The following is a 24,868-nucleotide window of genomic DNA, read 5'->3' on the forward strand; positions in this document are numbered from 1 at the left end:
AGCCAGGCTAGCTGTTTACAGTCTTTATGCTAAGCTACGCAAACTGTCTGCAGTATGGGGACATATTTGTCTCAATATTATTTGTATGAACAGATCTACAATCTGTGTTTAAATATAAAATACTTTCCACAAACACAATAAAGATTTGTAAACTCACAATAACAATTTGCGAATACAACGTCTACAAATATAGAAACGCATTCCAAACAAATACAATATTTGTGAAAACATATTTACAAATAAATGAAAAACATTTGTGAATATCATTCAAACATTTACAGCTTCCAGTTGAATCCAGTTTTGTTTTTTTAATTGGAGTTTTGAGACTTTCCACCCGCCCCCAGCCTTATTTTTACCATGAAGACACAGAAGCGGTATCAATCTTTTCCTCTACCTCTCAGCATGAAATAAGCAAAATTTCAAACTATTCCTTTAAAACTAACATGGGACCAGTGGTGGGTTATGATCACATTAACCTGCCATATATGAGCTTAGTTTCAGCTGAGAGGCCTTCAGTACAAACCTGTAAGAAAATAGGAAATCTGTGTTTTTCTTTGAATTTTGGTTTAATGTATCTGCTTCACTTGTTAATCCTCCTTGTGTGTTGTCTGTGTGTACGTACCTCTATGCCCTCATCGTATTTGAAAGACACACTCCATAACTCTTTGTTTAGCCTTCAGTCAGTGAAATCTTTGGAGCCAATTTCAGTTCTATATGCCCCTAACAACTGCTATTTTGTGCAAAGTGCATAATTAAGAACCTTAAATCTATATCCTCACCCTCATTATATAACCGTTTGTGGGTTTTATCCTCAATCTGCTCTATTTGCTCTAATTGTATTCTTCTTAATGTCATACTCTTTCTTTCTGTCAGTGACCCACTTCTTCCAAGGAGATCATTAAACTTGCATTTTTATCTTTTCTCTTTTCTCTTTAATGTTTTTTTTCTCAATTGTGGGATGAAGATATTAGATGAGTTTAAAAAAATGAAGCCTCGGAAGCATAGTTCTTCCTTATATATCATATCCACTAAGTGTCTACGCTGGCACCAACAGTAAAATGAATGTCTTAAGTGTTAAAAAAATAAAAAAGAGAGAGAGGGAGAGAGAGAGAAACATCTATGAACTTTACCTCTAAATATGCCATGAATGCCTCTGAACAATAACTCTTTTTTTCTTGGAGTGAAATAACCTTTGGGGTTTGTTCCCTCCGCTCAAAAAGTAGATGAGGGAACCCAGCAGAGACTGAGGGAGAGCGTGAGAGTAATGAACAGTGAACAAGGACCTGGTAGTTCAATGAGTGCAGATGATGAATGACCACGGGGAGGGAGTACAGGACCAGAGCAGAGGCAAATCCATTTGTTACTCTGCTGTCACAAATGTATTTTTAATGAATCTGCACCTCTGGCTCCTCTGCAGAGTTCCTTAAAGCCAGAATGACCCCAATATTTCCTGTGAAGCGGCGATTCTGAACAAACCCACTTTCGCTCTGGCTGTGTAAATGTAAATAACCTTCTCCTTTCTGAGCGCTGGAGCCATCAGTCTAGCTCCTCATTATCGTCCTTACCTGCGCTGAGAATCAGGACGTTCCCGTCTCTGTGCTGCTAGCAGGTGGGGAGGTTTGACCTTGAATCACTCCGTTGTACTAAGCTCTGTGCTTCTGAAAGATGTTGTTTTTCTTGGCCAAAAGAGTCCTTCAAAAAAAGCTTTTAAGGTCAGTAACACTATCTCCTGAAATCATTTCAAATTCAAATTATGCTGGTGATACATGGCAGCGCCTCTAGATCTCCCTGCCTGTGCAGCAGAAGGGTAAACAACTTTATGTTCCACTTCTTGTCACTTGTATGTTGGTATCTGTTTAAAATAACAACATGATTAATTATGAAGAATATAGGAGGGAAAAAAGGAAGAGAGGGGACGTAGGAGAAAAGGAGAAGTACCTGCTGTTATCCTGCAGGGCAACGCCTTAAAACATGCTGCTGACACTGACATGAGATGGAGTCAAGAGGCAAACCAAGAGGAATATATTTCCTACAGTCGACAGAGCCTTGGTTGGCTGGGTGTGAGATTGAGATTGAGGTTAAGGCAAGGCCAGTTACATTCACACACCCCTGTAATTTCAGCTTTTTCACTTTTTGCATATATATGATGCAGGGGGAAAAAAAACCCACTGCAGACACCATCCTGGAAATTACTGCCTCATTTTGTAGGAATGACCTACATTGACACCCATAATGACACACACACATCATTGCATTTGCTGTGTTCCATTTGTGCTGTCACACTGCTTCAACAATCTTCTGGGGAATCGGACCTGGGCAGTCATCCATCATCAGCCCCCGGCTTCCAAAAGAAAAAAAAAAAGTTCTATGCAAATAATAAAAACTGCAAAAAGCAATTCCACAGATGTTGTAGCAAGAAAAAAAGTGTTAATTCACACTCTCAGCCCACTTACATACAGCCAAAGCACAAACAAGCAACAGAAGGCAGGAAAATAAGTTATAATTCACTGTGTTTTCTCATTAATCCGGAAAATTAAATAACACCAATGCAGCTCTTCTTGGCGTTTTTATCTTTGTCCAGTTTGAACAAGAAGGCTGTCCACGTCCGGCTCTGACAGCAGTGAGTCCTTGACTCCAGTTAGTGTGAGTCCAAGGCTTCCCCTCTGAGCTGTTGACAGCTTCACATTGCTGTGAAAATGTTACGTTTAGTATCTGGACAGCAGAAGACACCACACACCGTCCTGTACTTGTTATGGTTGAATTGTACAGATGCAGGGAGGGGAGAGAGGGGTGCAGAAATCAAATTACATGGTGTTTATAAAGGCATCTCATTGTGGACCAATGTCTCCATGGGAACCCTCAACCGGCCTTGACGATTGATCTTGACAGAGCTCTCCCCCGACTCGAGCATCAGTGGTTGGTTGTTCTTGTGTCTGTCTTGGTCGGTGACACACGTCTGTTTATCACTGTCAAAAAAAAAAAAATGAGGTGCTTTCCTCTGAAATCCAGTATATGAACAGCACATATTTAATACATGTTACTATCTTGAAGACTGTGGTTAGACTATATTGCCTACTACGACTAAACATTTGTCTGTTAGTTAAAGGAGCTTTACTCAACATTAAGATTGAAGTAATATAGCAGCAAACAAATATTAGCTACATAAAGATATAGTCGAGTAATGGCGTCCTGAGCAGAGACTGAAGTCACTCTTCCTGTGTCTATGTTGTAATCTCTGGTTTCTATGTTTTTTCAGAGTTTTATATATATCATTCATTCATTTCATTCATCTTCAGCCGCTTATCCCGGGGTCGGGGTCGCGGGGGGTGCTGGGCGTGATACACCCTGGATAGGACGTCAGTCTATCGCAGGGCACATAGAGACGAACATAGACAGACAACCATTCACACCTATGGGCAATTTTAGAGTCATCAATTAACCTAACACATGCACGTCTTTGGATTGTGGGAGGAAACCGGAGAACCCGGAGAAAACCCACGCAGACACGGGGAGAACATGCAAACTCCACACAGAAAGGCCCAGGTCGTGATGCGAACCTGGAACGTTCTTGCTGTGAGGCGACAGTGCTAACCACTACACTATAGTTATTGTTTGAACTTCTTTGACTTCATTTGATGGGGAAATAACTATATAAATAGTTAAAGTTGCCCAGTTTGATTACATTGCAGCCTGGTTTGCGGCTCTAAGGGCTCTCGCTCAATATTGGACCAATTTCAAACAATGTCGGTCTCTTTGGTTACTTAGACACAAATACATAGGGAAATAGGGTCCAGGTTGAAAATTACCAAAATTCCCCTTTAATGTAACATGATTTAAGGTATTCATTATTTTTGTGTCATTCTTGTAGGAATATGCAGCCCATAAAGATTTGTAGATCTGCAAATATATGATGGAGAGGTGAAACAAGACCCATCACTAAAGAACATAAATAATGAAACAAACTATTTCTTGTCTCCTCTCCCTTAGTTCTGCGGATAAAATCTATCATAAAGTGGTTCCCTCCATACTGCACAACTCAAGCCCTTTATCATAACCCAGGCAGAGGAAATCTGTTGAGACTGGAGACATAACCAAACACAAACAACAGAGTGTCGTCCTTAAATCATCATGGAAAGTTTTGAAAGTATTTTAATGCCATGTTTGTCTCTTCAATTTACTTGTTTCTATAGATGAGAGATTCTACTTAAAACAAATCTTTATATATATATATAAATATATATATATATATGTGTGTGTGTGTGTGTGTGTGTGTAGGTACCTGTCTTGACTGTCTTTATCGGTTGTGCTGTCTTCATAGATTTTCAGCATTGTTTCTGTGCGGTCATCATGGTGCTCTTTAGGCTCCTGAAACCTAGAAAAGACATCTTGAAATTTGACCATTTCCTTTAGTTGTCAGTGCTGTTAAGGGAAATAGCTGGTGTTATTCTGTATTTTTGTTATTGTCAACAAATCCCACAGAAAGAACAAAACCAACAATGTGTACGTCTGTCACTCTATACTTTTTACTTTCCTACCAAAGTCCATTTGATACTGAACATGTTCTTAAAACTGCAAACAAATTTACAGTTTCATTTTAAAAGAAGACTAATTTCCTAAAAGAGCTGGTGGCTGTAGTTTTCAGCAAGCATTATGCAAACAGGAGTTCAAATTTGCAGCTCTAGTGAGTATTTACTGCAGTTGGACTGTGTTTGTGGAATTGAGATAAAGTACAGTGTGTGTTCACGGTAATGAAGGAACACGCCAGCCAGTGCAACAGTGTGGCTCAGAGGAATAAAGATACATATAGAATACTTGTTAGAATAACTGCTGTTTTTCGTGGGATTTCTTGACAATACATTTATTTACTAACCCTTGTCCTTGAATGTTTAACTCCACTTTAGTCAGGAAAAAATAGCTTTAAAGATCCCATATGATGCAAATTTTAGGTTCATACTTGTATATTTGGTTTCTACCAGAACATGTTTTCATGCTTTAATATTCAAGAAACTTTTTCTCATACTGTCTGTCTGAATATACCTGCATTCACTCTGTCTAAAACGCTACGCTTTAGCGCCTGTCTCTTTAAGACCCCCTCCTGAAAAAGCCCAGTCTGCTCTGATTGGTCAGTGTTTCGGGGGCCTTTTGTATCTGCACTCACTGCGACCATCACTGCAGCCAGGATATATATATATATATATATATATATATATATATATATATACACTGGTGGAGTGGTACTTCATATATCAAAGCTGCTTTGGAGGCAACACAATCTTCAATTTCTTTCCAATCACTGCCATCAGTCAACCAATATGCAAGCAGATGGACAATATGGAGGTAATGTATCCTCTGAATACAACACCTGGGCTCGAGTCTCTCTTTGACTTTGGCGATGGACAGAATGTACGGGCTAATCTGTCTGGTGATTGTGGTTAGGTAAGAGTTCTCCTGTTTCAGCTGCATTAGGTCATGAAGCTGAGCTGCAGTCGGTAAACAGAGATAATTCAATTAACACAAGACCATTAAAGATATAAAAACATTGAATGTATTTAATTTTTGAGAACAAACCTTCATAGATCTCCTGCTCATTAGTGACCCGCTGAAAAGTCTCATCCCAGATCTGAGGGGAGAATGTGGAAAGTCAATGAAATCAAATATCACATGCGCTGTAGTAACTTGACTCATGGGATACCTTTACATTTGCTTCTTTTCTTTTGTCTCTGTTTGCATTCCAAGCACATTTACAACAATGAGTGAAAGCTAGCTTGTTAGTGTGCAGCTAGAGGTACTGACACACAGGAACTTTTCCTTTGTCAGAACGGCCTGGCAGAGGAAGGAACAAACTAAAGGTCATCATCAAGGTATCGCTTGACGCACCTCTTCAAACATGACTCTCATAGTTTCCACAGTGGCATGCTGGGATGTGATCTGGCTGTCTATGTGCAGCGATCTGTCCATGATCTCTCCCATTTTATCTGTGTTGATGATGGAGTGGTGTTTGGTCAGATCTCTGTGCAGCTCCTGGACCTGGTCTTTCAGATTCTGAATCTCTGTCTGGAGAGACTATATAAACACACACACACGCACGCACGCACGCACGCATGCACGCACCCACGCACGCACGCACGCACGCACACACACACACACACACACACACACACACACACTACATATGACATGACACTTGAGAGGTGCTTCAACGTCTTTAAAGCAGCAGAGATCTGATGGGTGTACAGATGCCAGGTGAAGTGCATCTGAGGATGAAAACCTTGTTGCCTACTTGACAGGCTGAGTTTCCAGAGGAGGTCATGCTGCTGTCTTATCATTGTTTTACTTTGAGGATCAGAGATTGCTCCTCATTCAGAAAGAGAAGTTGCTGCAGCAGTTTTAACCAACGTGTATCCAAATACAGTGGATTTATAAGCTAATACAAACAGAAAACCATCTTAAACACATTATTTCTTGTCAATTTATATATTAAAAAAAGATATCCCCTCTGTTCTATTAAATCTATATTGATTTAAAAAACTCCTAAATGTGTTTAAAGGCTTAGTTAGGTAGCACATAGTAAACATCATACCTGTTAAGCATGTAAGCATTTAGCTCAAAGTCCCACTGTGCCTAATTACAGCACCACAGTGCTGCACAGTGCCGACTGTAGACTCCTTTAAGTCTTGTTTCAATGCTGTTCTGTGTAAAAGCAGGCAGGTAATTATCAGAAATGTCATCATTGGTCTCACACACACACACAATACTCACCCTGTAGGCGTTCTCATAGTTGCGGCAGTGCTCGGTGAAGGGTGTTTCCCTCCCTTCAGCCAGGAGGACCTTGGTGCAGATATTGCGGTGACAAGTGGGCCTTCGTCCGCACACCAAGCCCAGGGGCATCTCGCTGAGAGACGGGGAATGACAAGACATGGAGAGAGGGGACTGGTGCCTGAGGTGGGGGGGAATGAATTTTTAGAATTTAAATCTATTTTCTTTTTACCCAGTTATTTTCTACCACCTCTCCTCATCGTTACAATCAGCTGGGAATTGTGTGCTTACTGGATGCAACCTACCAAATACTTTTATATTGTATTCTACTAAAATGTATGTACAACTTTGTGTGGATATATACTATCTTATCTAAATAGACATATTTTCTGCTTTACTTTCACCTTCATTTGGCTTATAGGACAGTGTGGGGATAAAGTGCCCCTTCCGCTTTCTCCATTATCTATCTTTCAAGGACTTTTTTTGTATGAATACAACTTGTTGGACAAAGCTAGAACTCCTAATGTTCTGCTGAATCAATTTTTAAATATGTTTATGTTTAAAAGTAACCACATAATGGGGTGGCTGGTGGCTGACTGGATAGAGCAGTTGGCCCATTTAAATAGGCTGAAGGTCCTTGAGGCAATTGCGGTCATTTGCTGCATCCACCCCTCTCTCTCTCATCTCATTTCCTGTCTGCCCTAAATAATAAAAAGGCTTGAAAACTGCCAAAAAAAAAAGTAAAAAAGTAACCACATAATATATCCATGCACTTAACACATCTCTTCTCCATCACCTTCACATAGACACCGCATATCCAAACATCTAAACATTCCTTTATCTGTAGGAGCATCACACTGGCCATTTTATAACAGCCTAGACGTGAAAACATTCGCTCACACTGCCATACAAATGTTGTCCTCAGAGCATCCCAACACAGCCAATTAAAGACATTGCCAGAACTAAAGCAGCAGCATCACTTCCATGAGATAACATGGCTGTGCAACTTCACGTCTGTTCTGTGAAATTATCACACAAACAGGGCGTGCCAGCTGGAAGTTTACCAATCCCTACCCGGTTTGTATCCTGCACTAGCGTCTTACAAGTGGAGGAAGGAGCTTTCAGACAGCAACTGAAGATGTATCAGACACAACAACACATTCAGTCGCACTAAGGAACAGGTTTCACCATGTGGGCGGCTTTATGAACAACCATGCGGGGAGGAAAAGCTGTGAGCTAAAGTATGTACTGGACTTAAAAAAAATCGTGAAGCCCTTTGTGTTATATTACAGTGTCAATGGCTTCACCTGACATTGGCTAAAGAGAGTAGAGAGCTGAGGTAGGACTCTGACCCTACATAGACAATTATAACACCATAAAACACATTTACTTGAATATACTACAATCACCATAAATATTCAAGACACTCAACTGCAAAATTTGAATTTATTGGGGTTTCACGCTGTAAGTTAAGGCACACTCTATACAAGAGACATCTTGAAAATAATAATATACATTTAAATTTACCTGGGGTCTGGTAGGCTCTTACTCCTTCCTTCTTGCCCAGTGCTGATGCAACAGAGGACCTGTCTAAAACATGTACGCCTCTCTCTCTCTCTTTCTCTCTCTCTCTCTCTCTCTCACTCTCTCTCTCTCTCTCTCTCTCTCTCTCTCTCTCTCTCACTCTCTCTCTCTCTCTCTCTCTCTCTCTCCACCACACACATGTCATCATCTGCACATCCAGCCTCTGTCCTCCCATCACTGACGCCAATTAAAGACTCTGTGTGACATCAGCGGCCTGGAACAAAGCGACCCGACTGCTCCTGCATGCCAACTTCCAGATGAAACCTGGAGAGTTCTGTGAAATCACGATAAAAATAGTGCCAGCCGGCATGCAGGCCACCAATCCCTGCCCACTTTGCATGTTGCACTGGCAGGGCGCTAAGCAAGTTGGAAAGAAGAGTTGTCAGTATGTTGGCATTAGTGGGTGGGACCTGTGAACAGTTGGGGGGACACTGATGTGGAAAAAAAATTTGTCAGAGGAGTGTGTGTACGGGATATGAAGGGACGTGGAGCACAGGAAAAAGGACACAAGTCTTCGTTGTTGTGAGTAGTAGTAATGAGGGTTTAAATAAAGGTTGTGTTTCCTGGTGATTTAATGTAATTCCCAAGGGAATCTATGAAGTTAAAAGACTATGATGCACTGCTGATTTTTGAGTTTTTAGCTACTTAATTCAACGTCACACTGGATGTTTCAGTAAAACAAAATATCCAAATGAAAACATCTCCATCCAGGACCTCTGACGACGCACGTAGCACCACACTCATCCACCTTATCATGTTATCTGCTGGTTGTGGCCTGGCCCACCACAAAAACAGAACTTTCTAATGCAGGACCACCTGCCTCCTTCCCACCCTTCATTCAACAAGGTGAGTTACGTAAACATATCAGTGTACAGAGCTTACAGATAGACAGAATAACTGCCATAGCGGAACTCAGTACGGCGCCTCCTTTCCTCTCACTACAGTCATCGATGCCTACCATCTGTACGTGCAAACCATTTGGGGATTATGAGTCTGGATTCTTCACAAGTTTTAAATTTTCTGCCCAGACATTTTGCTTTCTTGGAAGAATCCAAAAGATGCCATAATAATAACCAGGCAGCGAAAGCACATTGTAAACCTTAGAGTAAAGGGATTATTCTGTGATTGCATTCAAATTATATTTGGCAGCAGGTAAATGATCTCACCTGGCTGCAACACTTATAGCTCCGGCAATAGAAGGAGGGCAGCGCTGACCCAGCAGCAACAAGGGCTCCAGACAGTGGGCAAACTCACTTCTGTAGTCTGTGTTGATCTAATGGAAGATAGAGATAAAGTCACTTGGTCCTGTATAAATTGAAAAAGAGTTTAAATGTATGCACATATTTCTGCCATATTATTCTTTATTGTTCCTATGAAAAACCGAAAAAAAGCCCACTCCTGCAGTCAACTCCGCAATATATTGCAACCACTATACTATAAACATTAAGAATAATCCATAAACATGAAACATAAACCATAATACTATATTGAAAAATACTACTAGGAAACATGGGTGTGTTAATAATACTACATGTCCCTTCCACTGAAACAACTGCACTTGATTCCAATGTAGGTCAAGTATTTTGTAAGACCAAATCATATCTTAATACAAGTACAGTGTTAGTTTGAGGTATTCTGACACCATCTGTGACAATTTCCTTGTCAAGCGGCAATCTCCGCCAAAGTGCCAAAAACTGCATTTCCTTGAGGTTGGCTCCAAAAGCGAGTCAATCCCCATAGACCTCCATGTTAAAATAACCAACTTTACAACAGAAATAAACACATTTACAGCCTGGTACAAAACTTTTTTGGTCTCTATAGCTATTTTCCCCAATCATGACACTCGCTTAAATTATATTAAGACTTAAAGTAATGCATAATTAAGGGCGTGCAGCTTTAAGTGACAGGTGGGTGTCATCACAGGAGACTGTAGGCTACATTCAGCCCGACTCAGCTCCATCCACCTCTTGTCCATTTTTGGATTGGCCAAGAGTTAGACAGAGTCAGTCAGGCCCACTTTGAGCCCAATTTTGACTCTTTGGTGACGACACAGAGACTACATCCATATTTTATACAGTCTTTGTTTTGTGTACAGGTGACAAATAAAATAAAAGAAACTTGAGGGGCTGCAGAATGTTTCGATGAGTATGAAAATGATATGATGCATGTCATATGTTGCGTGGCATTCACAGTCTATTGAAGGGACATGTTGGAGCACAGTTTTAGACATGAAAAATCAAATACAGATATATATTTTAATAGAGAGTTGAAGCTTTTCTGGAGGCTTGTGGAGGTCAACTTATTAACTGATTAACTGTCTGTTTTTGTTGGTTTGTACTTCAATTTCATGGCCACCTGTATCTGCTTTACTATTGTGACTTCTGTCAAGGAAGTCATGTTTTTGCCCTGTTTGTTTGTTTGTTTATTTGTTTGTTTGTTTGTTTGTTTGTCAGCAGGACTATGGAAAAACTACTGGCCAGCTTTTCTTGAACCTTGGTAGAAGGGTAAGGCATTAGCTAAAGAAGACTTTTGCAGTGGATCTGAATCCATGGGGCTGATAAATAAATCGTTATTCTCATTCATTAACATAATTGGAATAATTGGAAAAATGAGTTCCTGAATTGAAAAGTTCACACTTTATGGACATTGTGAGATAGGACATGTCTTGGCTAAGGTCTGTGGTCCCAAAGTGCCCTCCTAGTTTTGTAGTGATAAATACTAATTTATCTTATTCTGTAAGTTCTCAGGTAATGAAATATTCATAAAACTACATTTTTGGTGCAACTTCAGTGGCAGCAACAGTGAATTGTGTGGAGAAAAAGCACAGCCCACGAGAACTCTTTACTTAGGGGCTACTTGAAAGTTTTATCCTGAAGCTCTAGTTTCTGAGGAGCTTGACTTTAAAGAGTATATTTTCAAACAGTTCTCATTTTTTTTCTCAAGGTGAAGAATTAACTTTTACACTCTGTATCATTTCGTATTGATTTATTAATTAGGCTTACTTTACAAGCAAAACGTATTGAAGCAGTTTGAGAGGTTAAGCTTGACTGTCATGTGTGCTTATATGTTGTATTTTTTGTGTTGACTTCTGTAGTGTGTTTATATGAAATAAAAAGTACTTTGGGGCCAATGTAAACAGGAATATTTTTAATAATGCACCAGGTACCTGGTAAAACTTACATCATTAGTTTCAAGCAAAATTGGTTTTGTAACTGAAAAACCCCCGAATGGAACTAATATTGATTTCAAAATAAGCCCCGTTTTCTCCTTTCTGTGCTTTGATGTTGTTTTTTCTGCTTTTGACTGCAGATTAAAATCAATATTTTGGCTGGATCAAGCACTTTGATGTCATATTGATGTTAACTAATGCATCTTGTTCCTGATAAATGAATGAATGACTAAAGCTTCTGTTCGAAGGCACTGAACTTAACTTTCTTGAAAGAAATAAATTGTTTCTGGGCTTTAGAGCCAAAGAGGAGAAAGAGGTGAAACTGCATCTGGAACAAGTGAAACAACTAATCAGAAGAGTGCAGCGGATTACATTCTGAAAGTAACCTTTTTCATCTTTGCGTGAAGGCAGTTCCTACTCACTTTGCTGCTCTGCACTGGTCTCAGTCGATGAGGGAGCTTCACAATCCTCTTCAGCCTCTCCATGAGTTGCTGTGTAAGCAAGAACACCCGGTCGTGATTCAGTGACCTGTTTCACCTCGATGAGACATAACGGACAGCCTCTGTTTAAAGACCAGTTCAGTCCGGCTGTTTAAAGCTCGTCTCTTGCCAAGAAAACATCTTCAGAATAAACTTTAAGCTCTTTGTAATGTATATAAAATGGACAGGTTTTTTTTTTAGAAACACTGATAAAGTGTCATCCATTGTCCACTTTTTTGAATCACATACCCCCCCCCCCCACACACACACACACACACACACACACTCACACACACAAACACACACACACTTATGACTTATGTAGCGCTGCAACCTCCTATTCACATTTCATAAAATTCTCATGAAATGCAAGAAGAAAATGAAAAAACACAGTTGACAGTTTAGGTGGCTGTACTCACGTAGCCCATGTCCAAAAACTCAAACTTGTTGGCTGAGCTGAGGAAGGCAGAACATGTGACGAGGTGCACCTAAAGACATTAGAGATTAAAGGTTAGATTTCAAGCAAGCTTCAAGAAATATAAGACACAAACAGACTGAACTTGAGATGAAATGGTATTAAATTCCTCCCTAAATGAACTGCACTCATAGCCCATTCATAAAAGTACAGAACCACAGGTAGTGGTGCAAAGAAACTACATTTAAGTACACTTTTCAGGTTATACTCTCTTGATCTTTTTCCATGGAAGAAGGCGATAAAAGAAGGAAGATATATAACATCCCTTGTACGACACTTTACGTTCTGATCCTTGCACATTATGTTCATTTTGCACTAAAGTTCTTAATGAAATGAGCAAAATACTCTACTAGTACTTTACATTTGGACAACTGGTGTAAACAAGCTGCTAGCTGAGTCTAGTGCAATCACTTTTAATTGTGCACTGTCCCTACAAAAATAAACAATTTGTCAAATAGTCAATTCACCCAGGAGTATATAAAAATAGGCTTTACCATGTGGTTATTTCATACAGACTCTTTCTTTATCGAATTGCTAGAAAATATACGATACCGTGATATATATCGTCAAAAAATGATCTATATCGAGGTAAAAGATTATCTCCCAGCCTAAATTTCACTGCAGCTAGAGTTATTTTCTTCTTATTTACCTTCAGATTAACATTTTTCATGAAAAAACAACAACATGGTAATCTTATGAAATACAATGCACTGTTACAGATTAGATCAGAGCAGCATTTTGAGGTTGTGACTCCTTACAAATAAACAGTGTCTAGTTTGGTCTCCATGCCCTGTTTCAGATGTGTTAAGAGTGTATAAATAACTGTTCAAGGCCCTAGAAGGTTAGACCATTATGGGAACTTCAAAAAGCAAAGTTAAGTTTTAAATAAACACCCAAAAACATTACAACTTTGTTAAGTCTTCTTTCCCACTCTATTTAATCAACCCACAACCCCTAAGATTTATCCTGTGATCTATCTTACTTTACCTGGAGAGTTGGTAGGAGGGCAGTAAGGTGTGAGAGCTGCTCCTTCAGTGCTTTCTCCTTCTCCTCGTGTTGACTGCAAACACACACACACACACACACACACACACACACACACACACATACACGCGCACGCGCACACACACACGCACACACACACACACACACACACACACACACACACACACACACACACACACACACACACACACACACACACACACACACACACACACACACACACACACACCTGCTGAAATACTCAGAGGATTCAGCTCAGGACGTGCAACCACAAACAACCTAGTCCATATTTCCAGAAGCTAATCTATCTTTCTTCTCTATCCGTAACAAACACACACACACAGACACACAGACACACACACACCAATATACACACACACACGCACACGCACACGCACACGCACACGCACACGCACACACACACACACACACACACACACACACACACACACACACACACACACACACACACACACACACACACACACATATACACGGACGCAGGGCCGCACACACAAAGCCTGACATAAATAGCCTTTAACACCCTTCCGGGAACCCAGTCACTGGACGGCTTCCAGGCAATAGAGAGACAGAGAGAGAGATGGAGGACACAAAAAATCTCATTAAAGATCCTTGAAGAGTGCAACCCGATACACTCACTCACTCACTTGATCACTCATTAAAATTGTTCACATTCAATCATACATACGTACACATGGAATACACAGTTTTATAAACCATATATTTCAGTTATTAGTCATCTTACATAAAAATTTGACTGATGTGCAATAACTACATTTTAGAGACTGATTAATTGCAAACATTGGATGACATTAAATCAAACTTTAATGATCGTGGTGTGGATGTTGTAAGATTTTTAATTATTTTAGTGGCTAGGAATTTGTGAGTTAATGCTAAATTAATGGTTCAAGAGAATGTCATTATCCTGTTTTTTTTTTGTAATGTCAATTATTTAATTTGTATAACTTTGTAGTCCTGTTTCTGCACAAGCAAGCAGCTCTAGAGTAAGTAACATCATGGCAGGCTGCCAAAAATGGAAAAGAAAAGTTAGGATCCCACTTTCAGGACAATAAACTGTGTTGAACAAAGCACATTAAGGGCTGCTGAAACAGACAAAAGTTGCTCATTTATCATAGGTTCAGATTGTAGATGCTAAAGGTGCTCTGTTTTAAGCGGAGGAAAACAGATTGCTGATATAATGGACTTGAGAAAGTCTATAGTGTAAATACTGTGTATTTGTATACCAATCATTTTCAGTACATTTCCATTGATTGGATCCAGGCACAAGCTGCCACCATTGGCTTTTAATCTGTAATCCTACTGATGTATTTTTAATTCAATACCATGCTTTGTTGAAATGAAAATCACCCAAACGGGTTTGGTGAGGAGAGAGATTATTCCGGAGGGTGCTGCTATTCATCACAGAGTACAATGCAGCAGGATACAATGGAAAAACTATCAGGTGACCCGGTGACAGCAGGAGAATAGCATTAAATGAAAGGAAATATTGTGACAAAAGTTTAGAGGCAACCAAAGAGCATTTTCATATAAGACCTGTATTGTGTATATTTATATATTTCATTATTACCTCTGAGCAGCTTTCAGCAGAATCTTCTTCCTCTCTGCTAGTTTTTCCTGTCAGATGAGAACAGAGAAAACACACCCTTTTATTCGTTACACTGCTGTAAAAATGGCCTAAAGCTCTCGGATACCTAATGGATTTTCAAGATTGTGGAAAGAAAAATAGGTACTAAGTCCACAGTGTAGTGTCTGCTCTTTTTGAATGTTCAGCAAAGAAAATACACTTAGGTGAACAGAGACCTCCGATGGCCAAGCAGTGTTAGTGGTGTCAGCTGGAGACTGATGCTAATTTCAGAGTATTTAAAACTTATTTTTGTTTTCAACACAAAAATGAATTTGTAGATGACTAGATGTGTTTCAGAAAGATGAATTAAACAGTTCCTTCGATTCGTTTTTCTGTAATTTACATTTTAATTTACTCTATAAACCAACAAGCTCATTTTATACAATATACAGTGAGTGACATGTGCATGGATTTGTATGTGCTTTTGCTTTGTCTGTCAAAGCACTTTGTAAACTTTTGTTTTAACGGTGCTAAATAAATACAATTATTATTATTATTATTATCATTATTATTATTATTATTAGTAGTAGTATTATTATTATAAATGGAGGAAAGGAAAGGGTCTGAATACTTTCTGCATGCACTGTATGTTTGTGGGGACCATTTTTAAAGTTTGACATGATGAAGAACCAACTAGAATCAAAACATTGTACATACACCTCTTTAACAGCAGAAGTTTTGACCTGTCACAGTAGGACAAACAAAGGTGAAACCAATTTTGTTAACAACGGCTCAGTTCCAATAAGTGTCCCAGTATGTACAGTTCCCTACTATGACAAACCAAAACGTCTGCTGTAAAAAAACGTCTATTTAAAGAGACGTGTCGTTTCATGTCAGCATGACACGAAACGAATGATTAGGGGCTAAAACAACAGTTGATAAAACCGATCACACCAGGATCATTATCTAACCTGCAAGCTGTTGAACAGAGTACAGATTGCACTCTCTTCTTCCTCCACATTCAGACACACTTCTCCTATCATTGCTCTTAGAAGAAGGATCGCCTCTCGAGCTGAAGTCTGCAGCTCCTTCACCACCTGTAGATGGAGGAGGAGGAGGTTCACTGTCAGTGAAAGGTCACAAAGGCTACTGTAAACTACACTGTGGTTTGTTTGTTTGTATGTCTGTCTGTCAGTGGACAGACTTTGTCACCACAATAACGTTGCAACCATGCAAGAAACAGTCATGAAACTTTGCAGGTGTGCAGTTGAGATCAAGGCAAGAGTGAAGAAATTGCTTAACAATACTCCTTATTTAAATTTTTATACATTCAAACTGTATTGTAATGAGCAACACAAATTCTGAGTACACCTGCACCACAGAGTGCTTGAATTGTTCATAATCCCAAATGTGTAGATGACAACTGATAGGATTCTCTCACCAGCACAGCCTGGTCCAACATCTCACACCCCTGCACGTAAGCTGTTTCAATATCAATGCAGTGAGTCCGACTCTCCCTGTGGTAAACAAACAACACCATGTTTAATGTGGAGAAGAGAAGAAAAGAACTTCAGGCATTATATCATAAATTGGGCTTAACTCACACTTGCATGTCTCTGAAGCACTTGATGCAAAGCATCGACTTATTCTCTTTTGAAAACAGGATGTACGGCTCCTTGTGGAGAGCTGTGGAGACAAAGACACCTTTCAACCTCAGTCCACAGGAGTGTGAGAGTTAAACTATTCCGTTTTTCCAATGAGCAGGTTTGTGCAAAACAAAAACAAGAGGTTTCAGAACACAAACACAAGTTCACTGACGTCTACCATCAAGTGTTAGCATTGTGCCTTTTGTACTAGTTTGGAAATTTAGGCAGAGCACTTCTGCACTTCTCATGAGCAACATGCTTCTAGTCCAATGTTATAAAGCCTTGCTGCCTATTATTCTTCTGGAGTAAATTACAGGTGGCACTCACAGCACTTCCTGTGTTTGGCTCTGGAGCGTTTGGCCAGGGATACAATCTCATGGTGGGAAAACATTCTGGCTTTGTGGGTCAACTCCCTGCAGGGGCTGCATAGTGGCTGGCTACAAGTGTTACAGTAGTACATCCCCCCTGCGTCCTGTGTGGGGGAAAAAAAGAAAAGAGCGATGCTCATATTGTTTAAAGTTACACAAGACTATGTCTGATGAAAAATAGACCTGTCTTAAAGCTACTATGTGTGACATTTTAATTATGACTTTGGCATCCTCCCAGTGGTCTCAAAAAGACATGAGAACACTGAGATGAATGAATAACGACACCAATGTTTACCAGGATTGTCTCATTTCTTTCCAAACAAAAACTTGGTGTCACAATTTGAAAGATGATATGATCACAAAATATTCAACTTTAAACATAGTGGCTTTATCATCCTAAATTACAAAATTGAAACGCGAAATGAGTGTCAGCTACGTACACTGTACGTCTGTGAAAAGATTTAAGAGTCCAATACAAACTGTCCCCTACAGCAATAATAAGGCTGTGTTCTGTCCACAAAGAGATGGGTTCATCCTTGTTTGAACTTTCGTTTTTCTTTCATATCCTTAGACAAACAACAAAACATGAATCATGTGCTCTCTGCACTAATGATTAAACAGGATTTCTAGGACTTGAAGTCCTTTTTTCTCTTTCTTTGTTATTCTAAGTCACCAAAACCTCCAGGTTGAGCTTGCCCATAACAAAAGTAAACATTTATTTCAGATGTCTGTAATGCCCATTTATTCTTTTACCTTCACCTTCATTAATGTGAATCGATGTGGGTCTGTCCGTCATTTTTTACCTTTTCGTTACTTTCCTGGTCGCAGTTGGCACACTGCACTGTCTCCTCAACGTCCGCATTGTTGTCGACCAGAAACTTCAGCAGACGGTCCTCTGGCGGGAGGGAGCTATTCCCTTTCAGTATGGATGGGTAACTGTGGCCATGGCATACATGCAGACAGTGTGAGAAAATCATGATATCTGACACCTGCATTATTTTTCAAGTTGATGGATGCAGGAATATTTAAATAGTTAGATCTGAAAAAACTAAGATTTTAAGTGAAGGTGGAATAAAAAAACATCAAAATCAAAATAAACAACTACCAAAAAACATCAGTATTGATATCGGGTATCAGCCTAATTGTTAATTTGATTGTTTTAATACTCTTCATTTGTTAAGTTGGGATCCCTTACAACAGTTACTTCTCAGTAAAGATAGAAAAAGAAAAATATGATATAATATGATGTATAATTATTAGGGATGCAGCGGTCTACGGATGTGTACATTAACTCTCTCTCTCTCTCTCTCTCGCTTTCTTTGCTTCTTTTCTTTTTAATTGTATTTCTTTTTATATACTTCTTTGTATTGTATTGTTTTAATCTAATGTTCGATTCTGGAATTATTATTATTATTATTATTATTATTGTTATATTTGAAATATTGTAATGAAGGCAAGATGTTGCACCATAGGCTGTATAAAAATGTTTTTTTATACAGCCCTGTGTTACACACTACATTATGGGATATTGTTTTCCTAGGATGGCAAAGGCATGACCCGCCCTACTCTGTCTCTGATTGGCTTACCCTGATATTCTTGTCCTTACTCTAACCAATCCCAGCTCCTCATGTCTAATTTTAACCAATCAAACCAACGAAAGGCAACGCGTCCTAGCCAATCAGAGGCAAAGTAGGGCGGGTCATGCCTTTGCCATCCTAGGAAAACAATATCCCATAATGTAGTGTGTAACACAGGGCTGTATAAAAAAATATTATCGCGCCCTACTTCGCCTCTTGTACTGTAGATGGCGCACACACACCTTTGACGGTGGTGTGTTAGTCTTTCAGTTAAACCCAAAGAAGAGGATGCGGAAGAGGCTGTAAACAGCGAGTCCAGCGCGTGTGCGAGGCTTGACTGCTCTGCTCTGGGATCAAGAAAGTTACGGGAAGACAAGCTAGATAACGACAACGAGGAGCCGGAGTGAAAATAAACAGTTGTGTTCACCGTGGGAAACATATTCGACGCTGAAAAAAAATGTCTGCTATTTTGGAGGATTGTGTACGAGGTGAAAGCCTGTTCAAGGATATAGGTGCCGACAGCGAAGACTGTCATCCCACTGAGATCGAAAGTATGTGCATGAACTGCCACAAGAACTGCATGACGCGCATACTTCTGACCAAAACACCTTTCTTCAAAGAAGTCCTCGTGAGCTCCTTCAGCTGCGATCACTGCAACTTGTCAAACACTGATCAGATCCTGTCCGCGGGCCGGATTCAGGACCAAGGCGTTTGTTACACTCTCAGGGTCAAAACAAAGAAGGACTTGAACAGGGAGGTTGTAAAATCAGACAGTGCGACCACCAGGATCCCTGAGCTGGATTTTGAAATCCCTCCCTTCACCCAGAGAGGCGCACTTTCCACCATTGAGGGCCTCTTGGACTGAGCAGCTGCTGGTTTGGAACAAGACCAACTTGTCAGGCGAGCGACTCATCCTGGGGTGGCTGAGAAAATAGATGATTTCATTCAGAGGCTGAGGAAGTTAAAAGAGGCTGAAAGGGAATTCACTCTGGTGATTGTAGATCCATCTGGAAACAGTTTTTTGGAGAACCCAATCGCCCCCCAAAAAGATGTGGCTCTCACTGTGTCCAGGTTCAAGTGGACGATGCAGCAGGATGTCCAACTGGGGCTGAGGGCTGATGATGGTGTTGGTGACTTGGATAAGAGGCCTGACGCCAACAACATAGAGGCCATGAGAGATGAGGTTTTGACCTTCAACACTAACTGCCCTGAATGCAACGCGCCGGCCTCAACCAACATAAAGCTGGTCCAGATCCCTCACTTCAAGGAGGTCATCATTATGGCCACTAACTGCGACATAACTGCGACAGGTGTAGCCATCACACCAATGAGGTGAAATCAGGCGGAGCTACGGAGGAGATGGGCACCAAGATCACCCTGCACATCACAGACCCTTCAGACATGACCTGGGACGTCCTCAAGTCCGAGACATGCGGCATCTTCATCCCCGAGTTAGAGTTTGAGCTGTGGATGGCGGCGGTGGGAGGGAAGTTCACCACGCTGGAGGGTCTGCTGAAGGACATCAAAGATCTGATCGTCTGCAAAAACCCCTTCACCTGTGGGGAAAGCAGCACCACAGAGCGGGCGCACAAGCTTAAGGTGTTTGGGGAGAAGATAGACAAGATTATAGCTGGAGAAATGGACGTCCACATCATCCTGGACGACCCGACGGGGAACAGCTATTTGCAGAACATGTACGCACCAGAGCCAGATCCTGAGATGACTATTGAGAAGTACACGCGCACGTTTGAACAGGACGAAGACCTCGGCCTGATTGACATGAAGACTGAGGGATACCAAGAGGAACAATGAACTGAACAGCACCACCTTGAAAGGACTAAATTGCCAAATGGTAATAGTCTTGACAAAAACAATAGTGTAATTACATATCGCTCCATATTTTCTTCCATTTTCATACCTTTGTAAGGTTAACATTGGGTGAATGCTTGTTTCCATCAGTATAATAATTAGTGAAAGGAATTCGAAGTTGTCTAAATGTATGATGATTTTTTAAAGCACTTGGACGCAGCTGTTGTCAAAGATAATTCCTTTATCTCACTGTTTATTGCATTCTTGTGCCTCCCAGGAGATGGCGCTCTGTTATCTCTGATTTGAATTTGGATTTTTATCTCTCGCTGTGTGACACACACAAGTATCTAAATTGGTAGTTTAGTTTTTTTAAAAGAGAAGAAGCAAATCTTCACATCTGAGAGGTTAAAACCGGATATTCTGACTCCTTTACCTAAATAATTACTTGTTAATCAAAATAGTTGCTAGCTCATTTTCTTTTGACTGATTAATGTTATGTGTGATGATTATGTAGCATAAACCAATGCCACACACCGAAGTATTTATAGCCTACTTTGCAATGCCCGCCCCTAGATGGGTCTTTAAATTACACAAATGCATTAAAGAAAATACAAAACACAGCCTCAACAATACATGCTTACAATAGTACATTAAAACACTAGACTTTGAACTTAACAAGAAAATACAGACATAACACAAGAGAAAATAATACAATAAAGCACTAGATCATCGATGACCATGAAACCGTTTCTGTTTGAGTTAAATGTGATGCCAGTCAGGATCCAGTTTAAGTTCTGTGGGTAAGGAACTTGCAAACAAATAAAGGCTGTTTGTTCAAACCTTACAATTTCTGTTGTGCTCTACATGTTACTGAGCCCGAAGGAACCACAATGTTATTCAGGCATTTATAGATGAGTTTTAGATTAGCAAATGTGATAAAAACATCAAAATTTCCATCCATCTCCAACCGCCTGTCCCTAACGGGGTCTTGGGGGGCTGGAGCTGATCCCAGCTGACATCAGGCATAAGGCTGGGTACACCCTGGACAGGACGCCAGTCTATCGCAGGGCACAGAGACAAACAGACAGACAACCATTCACACCTACGGGCAATTTAGAGTAATCATTTAACCTTAGACCTGCACGTCTTTGGACTGTGGGAGGAAACCTGAGAAAACCCACACAGACACTGGGAGAACATGTAAACTCCACACAGAAGAAAGAGGATTTAAACCAGGAACCCTCTTGCTGTGAGGCAACAGTGCTAACCACCACACTACCTGCCTCCCCACATCAAAATTTAACATTTAATTTCTTAAAGGGACCGTTCTCAATATTAAGAACATTAATATGGCAGCAAACAAGTATTCTCTATGTAAAGATATAGTGGAGTAGAAGCTTCTTGAGCAGAGAATCGACTCATTCTCTCTCTGTGTGTGATGTAATCTGAGTTTATCTGTTGTTTGTTGTGATATGTGCATGAAAAAATCTCATCATTCCACTTTTTTTTGTATTTCAGGTAGAGCAACTTTAAGAACATGGCATTAATGTGATCTTTTTCAAAATTTCAATTGCTCTATTGTATCATCATCATAGATGCTGCTTGTGACCAAGATGTTACACCAAAACTTTAAGGTGAAAAGATCATAGACCAGCATTTGCAGCATGAAATGGTCATCAGTGTCTAATTAACAGCTTTTAATTAACAAAATTATCTCAGTAATCTCAGGTAGAACATGACCACACTGGCAGACGCAGTGGCCAGTTTGTCACATTAACAACATTTACACAGGTCTGTTTGATTTAATCCTGTGTCAATGTTGTTGCCTTATTTTGATTCAGTTGCAGTGACGCTGATGTCCCTCGCCCCTGTCTGCTGTAGATGTTTTATCTAGTTTTCATAGCAACGGGGATCTATTGTGTTCTACTAATAGCAGAGTGGTGAATTCCTAGATTACATGGTTCTTGAGTGAGCAGCTGTTAGCAGACTGCTGCTGCTGGTGGAAATAGTATCTGCCAGGCAGCGGGTCCCTGCAGCCAGCAGCAGAGCCCAGGGGGCTCTGTGCCCACAGGGTTATTTCCATAGAAAACCAATGATTGCATGTTTTTTTTTAAATATATATATTCCTCTGTCAGTATCTTCTGAAAAAAAGCACTGCTGTTGGTATAACTGATGTATACAGAGTATAGTGCGCAGTATCTACCTCAACACAGGTTCATAACTATAATGCAGATAAATGTGAACGCCGCCTCAGGTCCAGCCATAGTTTGTCTATAGTCAATTCTATAATCACACTTAATTCACAATAGTTAGCTCATAGCAAAGTGTCCAAAAGAATCTGGGTGATTACGAATTAAAACATAGACACTCAGTAGAAACACTATTTTAAGAGGAGATGGATATATCAGAACCCAGGAGCTGCTCATCAGGGATGATTCAGTTTTTTAAAGCAGTTCTCAGTGTGTCTAGTTTCTCATATTGAAACTTTGTATTTTATAAGCTCTGCAGTCTAATGCTGTTTACTGTGGGTATCTGTTATGCGCAGGCGATGTCTCTGGGTGCTCATTGATTGTGTTTTTTGTTATTGTGCATGTTAAATTTTGTGCCTACACTGCAATCCAATTTCCAGCTGGGAAATAACGGTAAGTCAATCAGTGACTCAATGGAACTGTATCCAAGGGGCATGGCACAAGCAGTTGAGAATTATACAGTGGCATAAAAACTCATCATCACTCTGTTTGATTCTTTGCATTAATACGCACAAGAGGAATAAAAAAAATCTGGGTCAAGTTGTATCTGACACCTTTTTTTATACGTCTCTATGTGTTTTGATGGGGGTAAAGTTAATACTGCAGACCTCAAGGTGACTGGTAAACATGAGTCATTCCTTAATAGGGAATGAAATGGATTGGTATCATGTGACGGTTTTTGATTGCCCTAAGCTGTTGGCACCGGTGCCAAATACCAGTATGCTTTGTTTGCTGCGTGACTGGTCTTAGAGGAACTTGCACCGTTGAGTGCAGGGGCCAAGGACTGAATCAGAGAGTCGGATGAATGCAGCTGCTCCAGCCGCTCAGGCCTGCCCTACCCAGACCAGGCCAGCAACGGGTCACTGAGCAGCAACCTAAAGCCAAAACAGAGACTTGATGCTCTCTGAAACCAATTAGATTCTCCTAAAATCTCCTGCATGAACCAAACCAATACACTATTTAAGTTTTGCAGAACCAATCCCTTGGAGCAACGCTGCCCAAAACTGGGGCCTGTTGGAAAAATGTCTTTTCAGAGTTAAATAATATTTTACAATCATTTTAAACCACTTAATCATGTTTGAGCAGTTTGAGATCACCTGCTCGTTACTCAGCATCACCATATTTTTAGTTTGATATGCCAGGCTCAGATATCCTATAACACAGATACCAAAACACAGTGTTCAACCTCCACTTCTAGTTCAGACACTTAATTTAAACCTAATATTTTTTAATTTCAGAGCAGACTGTCAGTTTATAATGCAATCTGAGTGTGGAGAAAGGGAACATATGTTGCTTTCCATTGCTTTAAAAAAGAAAAGAAAAGATAACCTATATGCAGCCTAAATTGGTCAAGATCAACCTCACAGTGCTATCTCTTACCCACAGAGGGGGCAGCTGAGACGGCTGTCATTGGTCCGGCCTCGCAGGCAGCGGGCACAAAAGATGTGGTAGCAGTCCAACAAACACGGGGACTGGTACTGCTCATGGCACAGGTGACACACGAGGGGGTGGACATTAGTACAGTCCACATTACAAAGGTTATCCAAGTTGGTAAAGATACCTCCTGCCATCTGCAAACACAAAGTATGTATGTGAAGAATGACACACTGAGAGAGTAGCACGACACTTGATGACAAGTTTTATAAAGCCACATCATCACATCACTGAACAAAAAAAACGCCTTAGCATGTGTTATGGTCCAGATATTTCAGTTATTATAAGAACTAAGCCGATTGTGACATACAACACTTTGATCAAGAGAGTCAGATGTGAATTAGAATAAACAAGCTTATTTTCTTTGTCTCTTACCTTGTCAGATGTGTAATAACTTCAGTGACAACACATGATCCAAATATGATAAATAGATAACATCAAAGACACCAACATTATATCCAGCTAAAAAATCCTACTTTGAATGCAGTAGGCTAGTCCACAGAAAGCACAGAGAGCCACTGTCTTACCTTTCAGTGGTGCTATCAGCTACCACCAGCAGGAATGCCGGCAATGCAGAAACTCTTCAATAGTAGGCCGATGGGGTCCCTCCGCCAGGCAGCTGGCCGCACACACACCTCATGCCAGCTCCCAAGTGTTGCCAGAGTGCAAAAGGGACATTTAATATTGCTGTGCCATAGAGATTAAAAATAC

At 40.3% G+C, this 24,868-nt stretch overlaps 1 protein-coding gene and 1 pseudogene across 4 annotated transcripts; one reads left to right on the forward strand and one right to left on the reverse strand.

The window, feature by feature from the left end:
- On the reverse strand, positions 1-24,803 carry rnf207a (ring finger protein 207a). Of its 3 annotated transcripts, none has more exons than XM_083939176.1 (18): positions 24,685-24,803; positions 24,104-24,294; positions 17,892-18,024; positions 17,048-17,192; positions 16,679-16,760; positions 16,516-16,591; positions 16,046-16,171; positions 15,078-15,124; positions 13,451-13,523; positions 12,408-12,476; positions 11,932-12,000; positions 9,507-9,613; positions 6,760-6,937; positions 5,878-6,063; positions 5,569-5,620; positions 5,363-5,480; positions 4,280-4,372; positions 1-2,966 (listed from the first exon to the last, which is right to left on the reverse strand). In XM_083939176.1, the coding sequence occupies exons 2-18, from the start codon at positions 24,292-24,294 to the stop codon at positions 2,816-2,818; spliced, it is 1,896 nt and encodes a 631-aa protein (XP_083795302.1). In that variant the 5' UTR covers positions 24,685-24,803; the 3' UTR covers positions 1-2,815. The 3 variants fall into 3 exon arrangements, with proteins under 3 accessions (XP_083795302.1, XP_083795301.1, XP_083795303.1); XM_083939175.1 differs by lacking the exon at positions 24,685-24,803 and adding an exon at positions 24,533-24,657; XM_083939177.1 differs by lacking the exons at positions 24,104-24,294; positions 24,685-24,803 and having other exon boundaries at positions 17,842-17,940.
- LOC310965517 (zinc finger protein ZPR1-like) lies at positions 19,072-20,789 on the forward strand (annotated as a pseudogene). Its single transcript has one exon. The product of its transcript is annotated as a zinc finger protein ZPR1-like (transcript).
- Positions 24,804-24,868: the final 65 nt, after the last annotated feature.

Source organism: Echiichthys vipera (genome assembly GCF_963691815.1).
Source record: "Echiichthys vipera genome assembly, chromosome: X".
Lineage (NCBI taxonomy): Eukaryota > Metazoa > Chordata > Actinopteri > Perciformes > Trachinidae > Echiichthys > Echiichthys vipera.